Consider the following 18,847-nt stretch of genomic DNA (forward strand, 5'->3'; position numbering starts at 1 on the left):
GCACTTTTCATTTCTGCTCATATTTTGGTTTCTACTTTGCATGTGAAATTATTTTGGTTCAATAAAAACTGTTTTGTGGTGAAGCATTTTTTTTCTGATATGTAGATTACTGTTTTCTTAATGTCGCCATTATATTTCCTATACCTTATGATAATGATGCTGCTATACGTGCTACAGAAAAACTATATACAGTTTTGAAATCATAACAAAAAGTTGATTCAGAAAAGTACAAAGTCACCTGCGATGATGACAAAAAAATATTTTTTTTTAGACCTGTGAATGGGTCTTATATAGAGATGAGCGGACCCGTGAAAGTTTGGTTCGTCAGGTTCATCCAGACATTAGATAAAGTTTGGTTTGGGACTTTGACTTGACCTGAAGCCCAATTTAAGTCACTAATTGGGCAGTTCGGGTCTCCGCTCACATGCAGCCAGCCATGAACAGGGGAGGATCACTTCACTTCCAGGGGCGGATGGGCAGGGTCTCTCCATTATATATGTATATATAATATAATAGCTGTAGTACTCGGCGTTGCCCGGGATAGTAACTGTCTCTATCTCTCTCCCAGTCTCTGTCTGTCTCTGTCTGTCTGTCTCTGTCTGTCTCTTTCACTGTCTGTCTCTGTGTGTCTGTCTGTGTCTATGTGTTATGGTTGCTGTGGCTCTGGAGACTATCTTCAGATTTCTTGCTACTGCACATGTGCAAGCGCTGGAGACTAAAGGCTACCTTACACACTGCGATATCGGTCCCGATATCGCTAGTGTGGGTACCCACCCCCATCTGATGCGCGACACGGGCAAATCACTGCCCGTGTCGCACAACAGCCGTCACACATACATACCTGTCCGGCGACGTCGCTGTGATGGGCGAACCGCCTCCTTTCTAAAGGGGCGGTCCGTGCGGCGTCACAGCGACGTCACTGAACCGCCGCCCAATAGCAGCGGAGGGGCGGAGCTGAGCGGGACATAACATCCCACCCACCTCCTTCCTTCCTCATAGCGGCCGGGAGGCAGGTAAGGGGAGCTTCCTCGTTCCTGCGGCGTCACACGCAGCGATGTGTGCTGCCGCAGGAACGAGGAACAACCTCGTTACTGCTGCAGTAACGAGATTTGAGAATGGACCCCCATGTCGCCGATTAGCGATTTTGCACGTTTTTGCAACGATGCAAAATCGCTTATCGGTGTCACACGCAACGGCATCGCTAATGCGGCCGGATGTGCGTCATGAATTCCGTGACCCCAACGACTCCGCATTAGCGATGTCGCAGCGTGTAAAGCCCGCTTTAGTCCTATCTTGGAGCCATTGCACATGTGCGGGTGACATCATCGCTGACACGAGGTCACATGTCTCTGACACCTTCTACGCCGATTGGTCGCTGGTCATGTGCTTGTGACGCTTTGCTCGGTGATAGGCCAGTGTGACGTCATTCCTGTCGTTCTGGCAGCGGATTGGCTCTGGTGTCCTCCATCTTGGATGAAGCACAAAGTCTATATAAGACCCTGACGCACGCCGCCCGGTGCTCAGCTCTCTTGGTTCATGCATGAGGGTAGACGCCCTGTGCACGTCCCTCTAGGCATCTCTCTGTCTATGTTAGGTGAGCGCTACCGGCAGGGTAGCGTTCTTATACCTTACAGCTTCGGCTGGAGTCCGTATCCTTACCTCTTAGTGGAGCGGACATAGCCAGGTGCCTGAGGCACATGGTCCGGCTGGGCCTTGTGATTCTACTCTTAGGTGGACGTTGCAGCTAGGGTAACGTTCCTTATACTGCGTCTGGCAGTTGTTCGTATCCTCGCACACTAGGGGAGCGAACAGAGGTAGGAGCTTTGTGCGGCTTATGCTGCTGTTCGTCTCTTTTGCACCACTAGAAGAGCGGACCTAGGCAGGTGCCATATCTAGTGGTTCGTGTCCTCGCACACTAGTGGAGCGAACGCAGGTAGGAGCTTTGTGCGGCTGACGCTGCTGTCCGTCTCTTTTGCACCACTAGAAGAGCGGACCTAGGCAGGTGCCATATCTAGTGGTTCGTGTCCTCGCACACTAGTGGAGCGAACGCAGGTAGGAGCTTTGTGCGGCTTATGCTGCTGTCCGTCTCCTGGCACCACTAGAGGAACGGACCTAGGTAGGTGCCATTTCACACTCACTGCTTTTGTCTCTGTGATCATTAACAGAGACCATTCCACACACCCTCCAAGTAAGGGAGGAATTGCCTTATTTAATAATTATATTCCTCTGTGAGTTTAACAGAGGTATTGCACTCTGCCATAGTCTGCAGCAGAGTCTTTGCATGGTGGACCCTGACTGTCTGATATTCCTTTAGGTTTTATTATCAGACAGCCCCCCGTAACACTATGTCTCTGTGTCTAGCTCTCTGTGTGTGTTTGTCTGTGTGTCTGTCTGTCTCTCTCTGTCTGTCTCTCTATCTGTGTCTGTCTGTCTCTCTCTATCTCTTTCCACGTCTGTCACTTTCCCCATCTGTCACTTTCCCCATCTGTCACTTTTCCCGTCTGTCTCTTTCCCCGTCTGTCTCCTTCCCTGTCTGTCTCTTTCTCTGTCTGTCTCCTTCCCCGTCTGTCTCTTTCCCTGTCTGTCTCTTTCCAGGTCTGTCTGGTTCCAGGTCTGTCTCTTTCCTCATCTGTCTCTTTCCCGTCTGTCTCTTTCCCATCTGTCTCTTTCCCGTCTGTCTCTTTCCCCGTGTGTCTCTTTCCCCCGTGTGTCTCTTTCCCCATCTGTCTCTTTCCCCTTCTGTTTCTTTCCCTGTTTGTCTCTTTCCAGGTCTGCCTCATTCTAGGTCTGTCTCTTTCCCCGACTGTCTCGTTCCAACTCTATCTCGTTCCAAGTCTGTCTCGTTTCAGGTCTTTCTCTTTCCCGGTCTGTCTCTTTCCAGGTCTAAATAAACAATACCAAAGAGCACGGACAATCCCGTGCCATATTCACAATATGGACAGAGCCATATACAGATAACTATAGGCAAAAAAGAGAGAAATTTCTGTACAACGACTGAATGGGAATGGTAAAAATTGTATACTTTATTAATAGAAAATTGCTCAAAAGCAGACAAACAATGTTAGATTAAAAATAGCAGAGACAAGTAATGGTGAGTGCCAATAGATGGCGCCCTCACCCTAAAGTAGGTATATGGTGGCACATGCTAGAATTCAACACACAGCACATGGAAGGCTACAAGCCAATATGACATAGAACTAAAGTATACTGCTACCTATTGAGTGCCCGTTGCTAATGCATCAATTACATAGTGTCAAAAAAGACTTGCAACAACGTACTATAACATTGCAACCAAACATACCTAAATGGTGGATGAGAGCCAAGTTCCCCGACCCATAGGTTTCGGTGTTACTCCTTCTTCCGGGGGAAGGAGTAACACCGAAACCTATGGGTCGGGGAACTTGGCTCTCATCCACCATTTAGGTATGTTTGGTTGCAATGTTATAGTACGTTGTTGCAAGTCTTTTTTGACACTATGTAATTGATGCATTAGCAACGGGCACTCAATAAGCAGCAGTATACTTTAGTTCTATGTCATATTGGCTTGTAGCCTTCCATGTGCTGTGTGTTGAATTCTAGCATGTGCCACCATATACCTACTTTAGGGTGAGGGCGCCATCTATTGGCACTCACCATTACTTGTCTCTGCTATTTTTAATCTAACATTGTTTGTCTGCTTTTGAGCAATTTTCTATTAATAAAGTATACAATTTTTACCATTCAGTCGTTGTACAGAAATTTCTCTCTTTTTTGCCTCTTTCCAGGTCTGTCTCTTTCCTCATCTGTCTCTTTTCCTGTCTGTCTCTTTTCCCATCTATCTCTTTCCCCTTCTGTTTATTTCCCTATCTGTCTCTTTCCAGGTCTATCTCATTCTAAGTCTGTCTCTTTCCCCGTCTGTCTCGTTCCAAGTCTGTTTCGTTCCAAGCCTGTCTCTTTCCTCATCTGTCTCTTTCCCTGTCTCTTTTCCTGTCTCTTTCCTTGTCTGTCTTTTCCTCTGTCTCTTTCCCTGTCTGCCTGTTTCTGTCTGTCTCTTTCCCCGTCTGTCTCTTTCCTCGTCGGTCTCTTTGCCCGTCTGTTTGTTTGATCATCTGTCTCTTTGCTGGTCTGTCTCTTTCTAGGTCTGTCTCTTTCCCAGGTTTGTCTCTTTCCCAGGTCTGTCTCTTTTCCAGTCTGTCTCTTTCCACATCTGTCTCTTTCCCCGTCTGTCTTTCTCTGTCTCTCTGTCTGTCTCTTTTGGAAAATGCCTTAGTGATTGAGCCAACAATTTTACTTTTACAGATAATCCTCTTTCGAAGCAGGATAGCAGAGAAGTTCACATGGATGGTCAGGATTTTGGCTATGAAACCTGTGGAAAGAGTGAAAATGAAATAGATCGAGAAGACACAACAAGTCCAGGTAATTTAAACTGTAATCTAAAACAAAATGTCCAGCGACATTGCAGTGTGAAGGAAAATGTAAGACAATGGCATTTAATGTACTATGTATCGTGTTTTCAGGGATATTTTTCTTGACAGCCCATTAGAACTTTGTGAAACTAGAAAGTCCAATTATTTCATTATCAAGACTATCAAAGTTGAACCCTATGTAAAGCAATGACATCTACACATATGTTGTGATCATTTTTTAGCAAAAAATCCCAATTAGATCCAAAAGACAAATGTGCGCCATAAGCCTATGCATTGTATAGCTTAAAAAATAACTAAACTCACCAAACTTATAAAAAAATCTGCTGTTAATCAATTATTGTTAAACACTACAAAATGCTGGATAACTTACCCATCACAAAAGAAAAAAAAAAGATATAAGTAACCAGTTGAACAGATTTCTATCTTTTATAATTTAAATAACAAAGGCCCAAAAATAATTTTCATAAATACTTGAATAGTCTCTTCAGGGAGGAAGGAGATGAACTCTAGTGCCACCTAATGGAAGTAGCAATCCAAAAAGTCAAAAGTGGCCTTTTAATGAGCCTTTTCATATGATCTTGGATTTATGCTTCCAATAGGTGTCAATAGAGTTTGTTTCCTTCCTCCCTGAAGAGACAATTTGCATATTTCCCAGAGAAGCATTGCAGCTATAAGACTCCTCACCACTGACAGCCAGATTGGTTTGTCAGTCTCCGCAGTAAGAAAAGTTTCCCCCTTAGGCTATGTGCACACTAGGCCATTTTACCCGCGGATTTACCCGCGGTTTTGCTGCGGAAATTTCTTGAGAAATATTTGAAATCTTTCTGCAGACATTTCCCAGCACAACCTATGGGAAAAAAAAATAGCTGTGCGCACACTGCGTTTTCTCCAGAAAATTCTTTGTGAAGATTTTATTGAGAAAACTTCTTGAGAAAATGTACATGTCACTTCTTTTCCGCAGGTGCCTGCGGAATACCCCGGTATTACACTCCATTCACTGTAATGTAATCGCGAAATACCGGGGGTATACCGCAGGTAGCAAATGATGTGCGGTATACCCCCGGTATAGCCGCGATGTACCTGCGATGCTCATCACTCCCTGCGGTTTTGCAGGGAGTGATGTCATTATGCCAGGAAGAGGAAGCAGAGCAGAGTAAACACACATGTCACACTCCCTGGAAGCCGCACAGAAGCACTTCCGTGTGACCTCCAGGTGCCCGTGCAGTCTGTGTCCCACTCCGGCGCCGCGGCTGCCTGCCCTGCAGTGTGTCAGTGTCTGCCCGCAGTATCAGCAGCTTGTCACCCTGCAGCGCAGGCAGACACTGACACACAGCAGTGCGTGCAGCCGCGGGGATGACGAGCGCTGCTGTCAGGAGGTGAGATGTTATCATTACCTGCGGTGATGATCTCCTGTCTCCTGACGTCACCGCGGTCTCTGCTGTCCCGTCTCGCGAGCGGCCCGAGACTGTCACTAGCGGTGACGTCACGGGCTCTCGCGATACTGCTGACAACGCGGCGGGCATAGAAGTCAGTGACAGCGCTGATGGCAGGACTGCAGGAGATCATCACATCAGGTAATGATCTCATCTATCCTCCTGACAGCAGCGCTCGTCATCCCCTGCAGTGACCTGGGCTGACCTATTGATGTTAGCTCAGGTCACTGCATTGCTCTCCCAGCCAATGGGGAACCTTCTGTTCTTCACTTACTGGGACAGTGACTATGGTATGGATTGTCGTGGGACCCTTCCCCCTTATTGGATTACGCCGGACCCGGATTTGATTGTTCTTGTCAATAAATTGGTGAAAGAGGGAATGTGGGGAGTGTTTTTTCAAATAAAACTTTTTTTGTTGTCTATTTTTTATTTCTTACTGACTGGGTTGGTGATGTCAGGTATCTGATAGACGCGTGACATCACTAACCCCAGGGCTTGATGCCAGGTGACATTACACATCTGGCATCAACCCCATATATTACCCCGTTTGCCACCGCACCAGGGCAACGGGATGAGTTGGGGCGAAGCGCCAGGATTGGCACGCCTAATGGATGCACCACTTCTGGGGCAGCTGTGGCCTGCTATTTTTAGGCTGGGGAGTGTCCAATAACAGTGGACCTCCCTAGTCTGAGAATATCAGACCCCAGCTGTCTGCTTTACCTTGGCTGGTGATCCAATACGGGGGGGACCCCACGTTTTTTCTTTTAAATTATTTATTTAATGTAAAATAACAGCGTGGGGTGCCCTCTGTTTTGGATTACCAGCCAAGGTGAAGCTGCCAACTGTGGTCTGCAGGCTGCAGCCGTCTGTTTTACCCTAGCTGGCTACAAAAGATGGGGGGACCTCACGACATTTTTTTTTTTATTATTTATTTTTTGGCTAAATACAAGGCTAGGCACCCTTTAGTGCCACATGATTGTCACTAAAGGGTGCCAGCTTAGAATATGCAGGGAGGTGATATAGTATATAGGTCTTTCTCATCTATCTATCTATCTATCTATCTATCTATCTATCTATCTATCTATTCATCTTTCCCTCTATCCATTATCTGTCTATCTATCGATTATCTATCTATTATCTATATTATTTATTGCAGTTACAGCATAAAAAACCCGCAGGGACCAACCTGCGGAAAAACCGCGGCAAAACGGCGGCAAATCCGCGACAAAAACGCATGAGTTTTTCCCGCAGATTTGGTGCGTTTTTTTACCACAGGTGCGTTAATCTTCAACTCCCAGAAGTTTCTCAAGAAATTTTCTTTAGAAAAATCACTTTTCTAGTGCGCACATAGCCTAAAGGCTACTTTACACGCTGCGATATCGGTCCCGATATCGCTAGCGTGGGTACCCGCCCCCATCTGTTGTGCGACACGGGCAAATCGCTGCCCGTGCCGCACAACATCGCGCAGACTCGTCACACATACTTACCTGCCCGGTGACGTCGCTGTGACCGGCGAACCGCCTCCTTTCTAAGGGGGCGGTCCGTGCGGCGTCACAGCGACGTCACTGAGCGGCCGCCCAATAGAAGCGGAGGGGCGGAGATGAGTGGCCGGAACATCCCGCCCACCTCCTTCCTTCCTCATAGCAGCCAGGAGGCAGGTAAGGAGAGGTTCCTCGTTCCTGCGGTGTCACACATAGCGATGTGTGCTGTTGCAGGAGCGACGAACTATATCTCTATCTTGGCCGGGCGGGTGGCCGGGGCCAACATCCTTCCCGCAACAGGCGAGTCGCCGCCAGCTATTGCACGGGGGGTCGCTACCAGCACTTCCGGGTCTGCCGCTTCTTCAGCCCACGCGGGAACTACAACTTCCTGCCGGCCGGCGGTCTCTCTAGTGTCTGGGCCCTCACAGGGCAGGGCTGCGGACGCCGCTGCCGGTACGTGTGTCCACGGGCTGAGTGGGGAAGCAGCGGCGGCCTGCACGGGTGACGGGGGATGCCATATAAGGGCCGTGGGCAGGCCGGGTCCCTCAGCCGCAGCGGCCGGTCCCTCAGGGACAAAGGGGCGTGGGTCACCTACCAGCTCCACTAAAATGATCTCCACTCCATGCGACCGCGCGACCACAGCTAGTTCTGCCATTTCAGCTGTCCATTGTTCCATCAGGAGACGCACTTGGGCTTTGTTGCGGCAGCACAGCAGTACCTTTCGAGCCTTCAGCCACGCCGCTGTCCCAGGCGCAGGTCCCGGAATCTCAGGCTTGCCGGACAGGGCGGACATGGTGCACTGTCGGGGTCCAGGAACACAACAGGTGGCAGAGTCCTGGAGTCCCTGCCCTTTGTTCCTTCGGTCACATGAGACAGGGTCTTCACCCGCCCCCCTTGGTCTTTTCGGGGCACTCTGCTTTTTTTCTGCACCGCTCTGTTCTCAGGGGGTGGGGATTCACTCTCGCGCTCTTTTCTTGGAGAAGACGGCTTTGGCGGGAAACTTCGCGTCCAAAGATGGCGGATTCTGCAATTTTTCAACGGGACACCGCTGACGATAATTTCAAGGCGCACTTCCACAGGTAAGTGGATGGGTTCAATCCTGTTTGTGACACCAGAAGAGGCAGATGTGTACCACCCCGGGGCTCGGCCGGCTGCCGAACCGCTCGGATCCGTGCTCGTCGGTGGGTGGCTCAAGCTCCTCCCGTACCCGGGGTGGGTCACGTCGCTCTGAAGGGATGCTGGCGCTACGTGAGGGGTGGTTTTCGGTGGGGAGGTCCACGGCCGAGGCCGCGGTTGTTTTTGGGGGTTAAGTTCGTGATGCCACCCACGGATTGTGGTGAATGGATGGACACCACCGCTGTTGTTGACTATGCTCCCGGGGACAGTGTTGGGCAGCTTGGTGTTGACCCCTCCGTGGGTAGGGGGTGATGGTCCCGGGGCCCGAGGGTGCTGTGGCTGGGGAGTGGATGCGTGCTGGCGTGTCGGTGCGGTGTGGTGCAGTGCGCGGCCCGAGGGCACTGCTGTAGTCACTATTACAGACACACTGGAATCTCTGGTAAACCAAACAAGATGGTGGACGGTGCCCGCAGCCGGCTGCGCTTCTCCCCTTTGCAGGTTGGTGGTTTCCGCCTTTCTCCTGCACCTCACTTTTGTAGAAATGATGACTCATATGCTTGAGCAACGGTAGTCCGCTCCCCAGCTTTGTGTGTGCCAGTAGTGCCCTTTTTGCCCGCAGACGCTGGCCTGTCGGGTCGGTGGCTTTCTACCCCTTTGGTTGGGCTTTTGTCTTCAGTTGGGTCTTAGGTGGGAAAGGGCCTAAAGTCCAGTCCTCAATCAGTTGATTTGACTCGGCCCAGTTGTTTCTGGGCCTCGTACTGGGTCTGAGTACCCCTCCTGGTGCTCTGGTTTCCAATCGGTTCCCCGATTTGGTACCGGCGGGCCACTTCCCGGTCCCTTACGGTTCCACCGGCTGTAATCCCAGCTCCTGCAGGCGGCCACCACCGTCTGCCTCCTGGCCACAGGGTATCCGGGCTCCCACCCAGATCCCTGACAGACGTCTTCTCCTCCTAACTCTCTCCCTACTCCTCTCCTTTCCTCTCCCTTTCACATCCAAAGCTTGACTCCACTGTTTTCCCGCCTCAGGCCATCCGAACTCCTCGGTGGGCGTGGCCAACCACCTGGCTCCGCCCCCGGGTGTGGACGTCAGAACCTGAGAGGGTGACTCAGGGTTTTAAGGTTGGCTGCTGGTACCTTTTTAGGGGAAGGTGTTTGTGTAAGGGACTACCTGTGACTACCTGGCTAGTCCAGGGCATCACAGACATACACACACACACACATACATACACACACATACATACACACAGACACTGACATACACACATACATACACTCAGCTTTATATATTAGATTTCATGAACTGCTATGGTATTCATGTTTAAATCTATATTTGTTCATTCTATTTTGTAATGAAAATAATAGTGGAGTAATGTATTTGGGTATCTGCTGTATGGGCTGAGTCAATTGTCCCTACTCTTATTGCTGTCAGATTACTCTACCTATTTGGTGATTACACTTTTTTGAACATGTTTTGTCCTAATTTTTATTTGCATTAATAAAGTATGTAAATTTGACTGCGCAGTGTTATTGTATTTCTTCTTTGAATGGTACTATACTGAGGAATATTGGGTTTAGTCAGTATTTGCAGATGACACTGGCCACTATTTAGACTTTTTGATTCCATTGAAATGGAAAACTGCTGAATTTTTGAAAGAAGGAGCATGTCAAATAATGCTTTTATCGTTTTTGCTGCATTTTTTCCCCATTAAAAGCAATGAAAGTGCAAAAACTCTACATGTGAACCCTTAATGAATCACATACTCATTAATGATAGTGTGCATGTATAGATTAATACAGCAGTCTGGGAGCATTAAAAAGGGGTTGTGTAGGATTTTTTTTTTCTCCATTGGGCTTTACTGCATGAAAATAATAATATGACCAGTCAGTCACTGTCCTTGCTCCAGTGACACATCACTACCACTGCCCTGCTGATTGTTTTTGAACTTTATTTTAGTTTTTTTTTAAGGTGATTTTTTTCTTGTTATGTTAAATCCATTTAGCAATGACTAAAATGTTAGCATTATTTGAGATAAAAATGCTTAAAAATTATCAAAAAGATGCTCATTCACCTTCAGGGCATTTTTGGTCTTCCATTAACTTCTGTTGTAATCTGTGGAGTGGCTTCATAGTGGAAATGCCTGAAGAATTGTCCTGTCCTCTCATTTAGAATGGTCCTGTCCTCTCATCTCTCTTTAACCACTTGGCATTTTTGGAATCCTAAAGCAGTTAAAAAAAACCCAAAAAACAAAAAAAAACACAAAATAAACTTAAACTTCTGAATAGCAATACCGTTTTACAATAACGTTGAATAGCAAGAGTCTTTCAAGTGTTTTTGAGCAATTTTTTATCAAGACCTTCTTTACCAGATTACAGAAAAAAAACAACTTAGTGTGAATAGGTTACAGGTAGAACTCTGGAATTATGTCTACTTTCAACAATAAACTCTGAAACATACCTTTAATCTTTCCTTATGGTTCCTAATCTCTTTCTAGTTTTGCATTTTTCTAGTATCCTTACTTAAGGCCACGTCTCACTAAGCAACATCGCTAGCGACATCGCAGCTGAGTCACGGTTTTGGTGACGAAACAGCGATCTTGCTAGCGATGTCGCTGTGTGTGACATCCAGTAACGACTTGACCCCTGCTGTGAAGTTGCCGGTCGTTGCTGAATGTCCTGGACCATTTTCTTCAAAGGCGATGTCCTGCTGGGCAGGACGCATCGCTATGTTTGACACTTTGACAGGGTCCCAATCACAGCAGAGGTCGTTATACAGGTCGCTACTGCAACCTGTATCGTTACTGAGTCGTTGGTAAGGTCTGACTGTGTGACATCTCATCAGCGACATCCCAGCAACTCACCAGCGCTCCTTATCAGGTCACATCGTTTTCGGGATTGCTGTTAAGTCTCTAAATATGACAGGGGCTTTAGCCAGGAACCTGCAGGTTGTCCACGTCTGCCTGGTGGGCAAATGCATATTTGATGTTGCAAGCAGGTTTGCTGTGCCTCTAGTTCCAGCACACCTATGACTCAAGGCTATAGAGTAAAGTACCAGGATAAGTGCCATTACATGAAGAAAGACAGTTAGGGTCCCATGTCTCACATTGTTCTTGTTGTAGCTGTTCTGTTTTGTCACAAGTCAGCTTATGGGATCACCAGTGAGGTCCTCTGAATTAGGCCTCTTCAGACCTAATCAAGATCGAGCGCTCGGAGAAAAAGACCTGCATTCATGTGGGCATGATCAATTTTCTGTTTATTTAACCAAAGTACAGTTTATTTATACCATTTACAGATCAATATGATATTGCAAAAAAAAGCTTCTAGCTGGACTTTACAAGTTGCTCATATGACCTTTAGGCTATGTGCGCACAGTGCGTTTTTCGCGGCGTTTTTGCGCGTTTTTCGGGTGCGTTTTTGGCCTCAAATCTGCAGGACTTTGCTTTCCCAGCAAAGTCAATGAGTTTTAACCACTTAAGGACGAAGCCAGATTTGTACTTAATGCCCAGGCCATTTTTTGCAATTTTGACCAGTGTCACTTTATATGGTTATAACTCTAGAACGCTTCAATGGATCCTGGTGAATCTGAGATTGTTTTTTCGTGACATATTGGGCTTCATGTTAGAGGTAAATTTAGGATGATATTTTTTTATTTTATTTGTGAAAAAATCTGAAATTTGACAAAAAAATTAAACATTTTGCAAGTTTCAAACTTTTAATTTTTATGCCCATAAACCGGAGAGTTATGTCACACAAAATAGTTAATAAATAACATTTCCCACTTGTCTACTTTAGATCAGCGCAATTTTTGAAACAAAATTTTTTGGGGTTAGGAAGTTAGAAGGGTTCAAAGTTCATCAGCAATTTCCCATTTTTTCAACAAAATTTACAAAACCATTTTTTTAGGGACCACATCCCTTTTGATGTGACTTTGAGAGGCCTGGGTGACAGAAAATACCCAAAAGTGACACCATTCTAAAACCTGCACCCCTCAAGGTACTCAAAACCACATTCAAAAAGTTTATTAACCCTTCAGGTGCTTCACAGGAACTAAAGTAATATGGAATGAAAAAAAATAAAAATTAACATTTTACCTAAAAATGTTACTTTAGCACTAATTTTCTTACTTTTTCAAGAGGTAACACCAAAAATTGGACCTCACACTTTGTTACCCACTTTCTTATGAGCGCGCCGATACCCCACATGTGGTCAGAAACCTTTGTTTGGGTAAATGGGAGAGCTCGGAATGAAAGGAGCAATATTTGAATTTTGGAAAGCAAAGTTGGCTGAAACAGATTGCGGGCACCATGTTGCTTTTACAGATCCCCTAAGGTACCTAAACAGCAGGAACCCCCCTCAAGTGACCCCATTTTGGAAACTAGACCCCTTAAGGCTTCTATCGAGGGGTATACTGAGCATTTTGGACCCACAGGTACTTCACAGATTTTGATAACGTTACTTTGTCATATTGAAAATTGTAATTTTTTTATCAAAAATGTTGCTTTAGCATCAATTCTCTCACTTTTTCAAGAGGTAATTCCAAAAATTTGACCCAAATGTTTGTTACCCACTTTTTTATGAGCGTGGTGATACCTCACATGTGGTCTGAAACCTTTGTTTGGACAAATGGGAGGGCTTGGAACGAAAGGAGCAATATTTGAATTTTGGAAAGGAAATTTGGCTGAAAAAGATTGCGGGCACCATGTTGCATTTGGAGGACCCCTAAGGTACGTAAACAGCAAAAAACCACCACAAGTGACCCCATATTGGAAACTAGGCCTCTCAAGGAATTTATCTAGATGTTTGGTGAGTACCCTGAACCCCCAGGTGCTTCACAGAAGTTTATAACGTTGAGCCATGAAAATAAAAAAATAAACTTTTACCACAAAATTGTTACTTCAACCAGGTAGCTTTTTTTTTCACAAGGGTAACAGGAAAAAATCACCATGAAATGTATTCTGCAATTTCTCCTGAGTTTGGTGATATCTGGTGGAAATCAACTGTTTGGGCACACGGCAGGTCTTGGAAGGGAAGGAGTGCAATTTGACTGAACATTTGGCTGGAATAATTAGTGGACGCTATGTCGCATTTGGAAAGCCCCTAAAGTGCCTAAACAGTGGAGGCCCCCCACAAGTGACCCCATTCTGGAATCAAGACACCTCAAGGCTTTTATCTAGGTGTATATTGAGCATTTTGAATCCACGAATACTTCACAGAATTTGATAAGCTTAGGTTGCCATATTGAAAATTTTCATTTTTTTCACAAAAATGTTTCTTTAGCATCACATTTCTCACTTTTTCAAGAGGCAACAACAAAACGTGGACCCCACAGGTTGTTATCCAATTTCTTGTGAGCGCAGGGATACCCCATATGTGGCCAAAAACCTCTGTTTGGATATATGGGAGGGCTTGGAATGGAAGGAGCACCATTTGAATTTTGGAAAAGTTGAAATAAATTGCGCGCACCATGTCACATTAGCAGGGCCTCTTGGGTACCTATACATTAGAAACCCCCCACAAGTGACTCCATTTTGGAAACTGGACCCCTCAAGGATTTTATTCAGGAGTATAGTAAGCATTTTGAATCCACAGGTACTTCACAAAAATGTTGCTGTAGCAACAAATTTCTCACTTTTAGGCTATGTGGCCATGATCCAGCGACACGGCGTCCAGTACACAGTGCCAGCCTTCCTGCAGAGATGTGAGTGTTGTCCACGGGAGAACGCAGCTGCCCATGCCCACGATTTGGGTTCAGGATGCTGTGGAGCTCTATGCTACCTGCAGAGCACACTCATCTCCGCAGCATAAACTGACATGCTGAGGCTCAGGAAGCTGCGCCACAGGTCGATTTATGCTGCGGAGAAAAGAAGCACAGTGGGCACGGGATTTCTAAAAATCCTTCCACTGTGCTTCTACTGCACAACGCAGCGTTATGGACGCAGGGAAAACACTCTGCGCCCAAAACGCTGCAAACCCTGATTGTGGGCACATAGCCTAAAATGCTACAATGGATGAATGGATAGATGTCAAACATATATAATGTCCCACCCCCCTGCATATTCTAAGCTGGCGCCCTTTAGTGCCTTTCATGTGGCACTAAAGGGTGCCTAGCCTTGTATTTAGCCCAAAAAGAAAAAAAAAATAATTAAAATAAATGACGTGGGGTCCCCCCTATTTTTGATAGCCAACTAGGGTAAAGCAGACAGCTGTAGCCTGCAAACCACAGCTGACAGCTTCACCTTGGCTGGTGATCAATTTGGAGGGCTCCCCAAGCTGTTTTTTTTTTTTTAATTATTTATAAATAAATAATTAAAAAAAAAAAACAAACGTAGGGTCCCCCCAAATTAGATCACCAGCCAAGGTGAAGCTGACAGCTGGGGTCTGGTATTCTCAGGGTGGGAAGAGCCATGGTTATTGGACTCTTCCCAGCCTAAAAATAGCAGGCCGCAGCCGCCCCAGAAGTGGCGCATCCATTAGATGCGCCAATTCTGGCGCTTTGCCCCAGCTCATCCCGCGCCCTGGTGCGTTGGCAAACGGGGTAATAAATGGGGTTGATACCAGGTGTGTAATGTCACCTGGCATCAAGCCCAGCAATTAGTTATGTCACGGCGTCTATCAGATACCTGACATAACTAATTGACAGTAATAAAAAAAAAAATTGACAACAAAAAAAAATTTATTTGAAAAAACACTCCCCAAAACATTCCCTGATTGACCAATTTATTGAAAAAGAAAAAAAAATCCGCTGTAATCCATTTGGACGTCCCACGTCGACTCTGGACCTTCTAGAATTGCAGACCCTCCATTTGAGGAGAGTGGGTGCAAAGAATCTGCACCCACCCTCCCCGGGTCACAGCTGCAGTGTGCCGAGCAGCAGCAGCAGCCAGCGTCCTGAACACAGGAAGCTGTCAGCTGCTCGGCACATGTGACCGGCGTCTGCTGTGAAGGAGCCGGAGGAGGGGGCCGCGGGGATCAGCGCTCCGACAGGTATGTATGACACCGGGGAACACCGGGGGGGACCCGGCAGGGCCTAGGGAGCAGGTTTCTGTCGCATGTGTTATGGCACATACGACAGAAACCATACGAAATACCGAGGGGACCGGAGGGAACCGGGAAAAAGATTTATCTCCCTTCTGGCATGTTTGATCATGCCAGATGGGAGATAAATCATTTTTTACCGGCGCGGCCATTTACTATAACTTGATGATCGGTATACGGTGTATACCGGTCATCACGTGACTGGGGACCGGAAAAACCGGCCCGAATCATGATCTCCAGGGTCTCAGCTACCCCCGGCAGCTGAGACCCCAGAAATTTTGTGACTCTGGGGGGCGCTAGACCCTTTTTTCCGACCGCCGTTAAAAAGCGGCAGAAAGGAATAAGTACCCTAATTTGTCGCCGTTAAAAGGCGTATCGGCGGTCGTTAAGGGGTTAATTTTTGCTGTCCGCACACATCTGTTTTTTTTAGCTGCGTTTTTGTGGTGCCACAAAAATGCAGCATGTCAATTATTCCCGCGTTTTTCACTGAGCTTTTCATCCATTGAGTGCAATGGGATGTTGAAAGACGCAATGAGAAACGCAAATAGCTGCGTTTTGGTGCGTTTTGGTGCGTTTCTAAGACCAAAAACGCAGCTATAAACGCAGGAGGTGGGTAGTAAAGTGACGTGTACAGGAAGAGGATTCCTTCTGTCAGTATATACAGAAGCGTGAATCCTGCCGGTACCGTCACCGCTGCGTCCACCTCCCGTCCTGTGCATGTATGCTGCCGTGCGGTGCCATGTACAGGCAGGAGGTGGAAGCGGCTGCGAAAACAAAAGTGAACAGTAGAAAAAAAAAAAAAAGTTATACTCACCTGTCTGCAGCCTCCCGGTGTCATGCCCGCTCCCATCTCCTCTCACGGTATCGCCGCTCCGGCTGTGTGCAGACGGCCGGGAAACCTCCGATGGATGCAGGACCTGGCGATAGATCACCTGATGCAGTCACCTGACGCATCAGCTGATCGTAAGTATCGCGGTGACGCGGGCGCCCGGCCGGTATCAGCGGATGCGTCAGGAGACTTCATCCCTGATTACCGGCAGCTGCTGCAGCGATCAGACAGGATCAGACTCCCGCCCCATCGCTGCAGGAGCTGCCGGTAATCAGCACATAAGTGAGTATTTTTTTTTTTTTTCTACTGATGCATCTGCTGATTGTATAATCGGCTTTTATACAATCAGCTGATGTGTGATGGGATTCAGGCACTTGATCCTGACACATCATCTGATCGCTTTGCCTTCCAGCAAACCGATCAGATGATATTGGATCCGGATTGGATGGCGCGGGACCCTGACCCAAGATTACTGCGGAGGGGGGGTTCTTTATTTCAATAAAGATGGAGTCACTAATTGTGTTGTGTTTTATTTCTAATAAAAATATTTTTCTGTGTGTTGTGTTTTTTTTTATCTTTACTAGAAATTCATGGTGGCCATGTCTAATATTGGCGTGACACCATGAATTTCGGGCTTAGGGCCAGCTATACAGCTAGCCCTAACCCCATTATTACCCAGCGGGCCACCCGGCATCAGGGCAGCTGGAAGAGTTGGATACAGCGCCAGAAGATGGCGCTTCTATGAAAGCGCCATTTTCTGGGGTGGCTGCGGGACTGCAATTCACAGCGGGGGTGCCCAGAAAGCATGGGCACCCTGCACTGTGGATTCCAATCCCCAGCTGCCTAGTTGTACCCGGCTGGACTCAAAAATTGGGCGAAGCTCACGTCATTTTTTTTTAAATTATTTCATGAAATTCATGATATAATTTAAAAAAAAAGGGCTTCCCTATATTTTTGGTTCCCAGCCGGGTACAAATAGGCAGCTGGGGGTTGGGGGCAGCCCGTACCTGCCTGCTGTACCCGGCTAGCATACAAAAATATGGCGAAGCCCACGTCATTTTTTTTGTTTGGGGGGGCAAAGAAATCCTGCATACAGTCCTGGAAGGAGGATGCTGAGCCTTGTAGGTCTGCTCCCCCTGACTCTCCCTCAAGCATATAGTCCTGGATGGAGCATGCTGAGCTTGTAGTTCTGCAGCTGCTGTCTGCTCTCCTGCATACACTATTGGATGGAGTATGCTGAGCCTTGTAGTTCTGCAGCTGTCTGCTCCTCTGCATACACTAGTGGAGAATGAAGAACACATTGAAGAAGGAAATGACATCAGACCTTTTTTTTTTGTTCACTGATAAAAAACGCATAAAGACGCAGTGAGCAAAAACGCAGCAAAACGCAGCAAAAAACGCACCAAATCGCGGCAAAACGCGTGCGTTTTTGCCGCGTTTTTTCGACGCAGGTGCGTTATTGTGCGTTTTTAGCGGCCAAAAACGCACAAAAACGCAGCGTCAAAAAGACGCAGTGTGCGCACATAGCCTTAAGTTTTAGCAAAACAAAAATGTAGAGTCATGCATATGAGATAAGAAGAAGATAAGAAGAACATTTAGAGACAATAATAATCCTTGAGCCTGTCTCTTATTCCGTATGCTCCATAATGACTATGAACTACCATCAGATATACTAATAACAATAAAATATCTTTAATGAAGAAATAGAGAAACTATTAACCCTTCTATATCAATTTCCCCCTTTTGTAAATGGTATAACCTTCACTACAGGGTCAGTAGGCATCCAAACAGGAGCTGCTGGCTCATGGGCCTAGTACCCATGAGGGGTCTTACTACCACTTCACCCATCCACCCTCAGTGTGGACACCTACTCCCCGTCAGCAGAGGCCATTTGGGGTCCGTAGTAAACTGCAGAGGGTTCAATGCTGGGACTCTTAGCACATACATTATTCATTAGTTTAGGTAATGCATATATCAATGCTTTTACAGCTATATAAAGCAATAGACAGAACAACAATATTTGCATACAGGTTTGTATAATGCCAGAAACATAAAAAAGCAAAAAAGAAAATATCATTACTTACAGCAAGATGGAATTGCAGCTGTATATTGCTCAGGCCAAAAGACTACTACTAACTCCAGCAGGATATAGCTAAACCCCCACTAGGTGGAGGCAACACAGGTGCAGGTGGAGCCTTTCACACTCACTTCCAAATATGGAGGAGGTGATGGCTGGATGGTAAAACTGCACACTGGTAACTTGCATAGAGCACTGTTCACACTAGCAGACGCACAGTCACAAACCCGCAGCCTATTAGGTGACGCCCATACTATTAGATCAGGCGGGCTGCCAAGCCGTACCCCCACTGCGCGCTACATAGGGACAGAAACTCTGATAGCAAGGCCTAACAGAAAGGGGCCTGGCTGTATCCTGTACAAAAAAGTTTTTGAGGTTTTTTGTTAGCGTTATGACCATAAGACGTAAGCCTGTGTGAAAGGCTCCACCTGCACCTGTGTTGCCTCCACCTAGTGGGGGTTTAGCTGTATCCT

General features: G+C 46.7%; 1 protein-coding gene across 7 annotated transcripts in view; it reads left to right on the top strand.

Moving 5' to 3' along the window:
* PDE4DIP (phosphodiesterase 4D interacting protein) overlaps positions 1-18,847 on the top strand; it is a 1,984,767-nt gene that overhangs the window by 1,411,308 nt on the left and 554,612 nt on the right. For all 7 annotated transcript variants that reach the window (XM_075321961.1, XM_075321954.1, XM_075321957.1 and 4 more), the window contains one exon: positions 4,279-4,395. In XM_075321961.1, coding sequence (XP_075178076.1) covers positions 4,279-4,395 — 117 coding nt within the window. The remainder of the gene's footprint in view (positions 1-4,278; positions 4,396-18,847) is intronic.

Source organism: Anomaloglossus baeobatrachus, chromosome 8, assembly GCF_048569485.1.
Source record: "Anomaloglossus baeobatrachus isolate aAnoBae1 chromosome 8, aAnoBae1.hap1, whole genome shotgun sequence".
Taxonomy (NCBI): Eukaryota; Metazoa; Chordata; class Amphibia; order Anura; family Aromobatidae; genus Anomaloglossus; species Anomaloglossus baeobatrachus.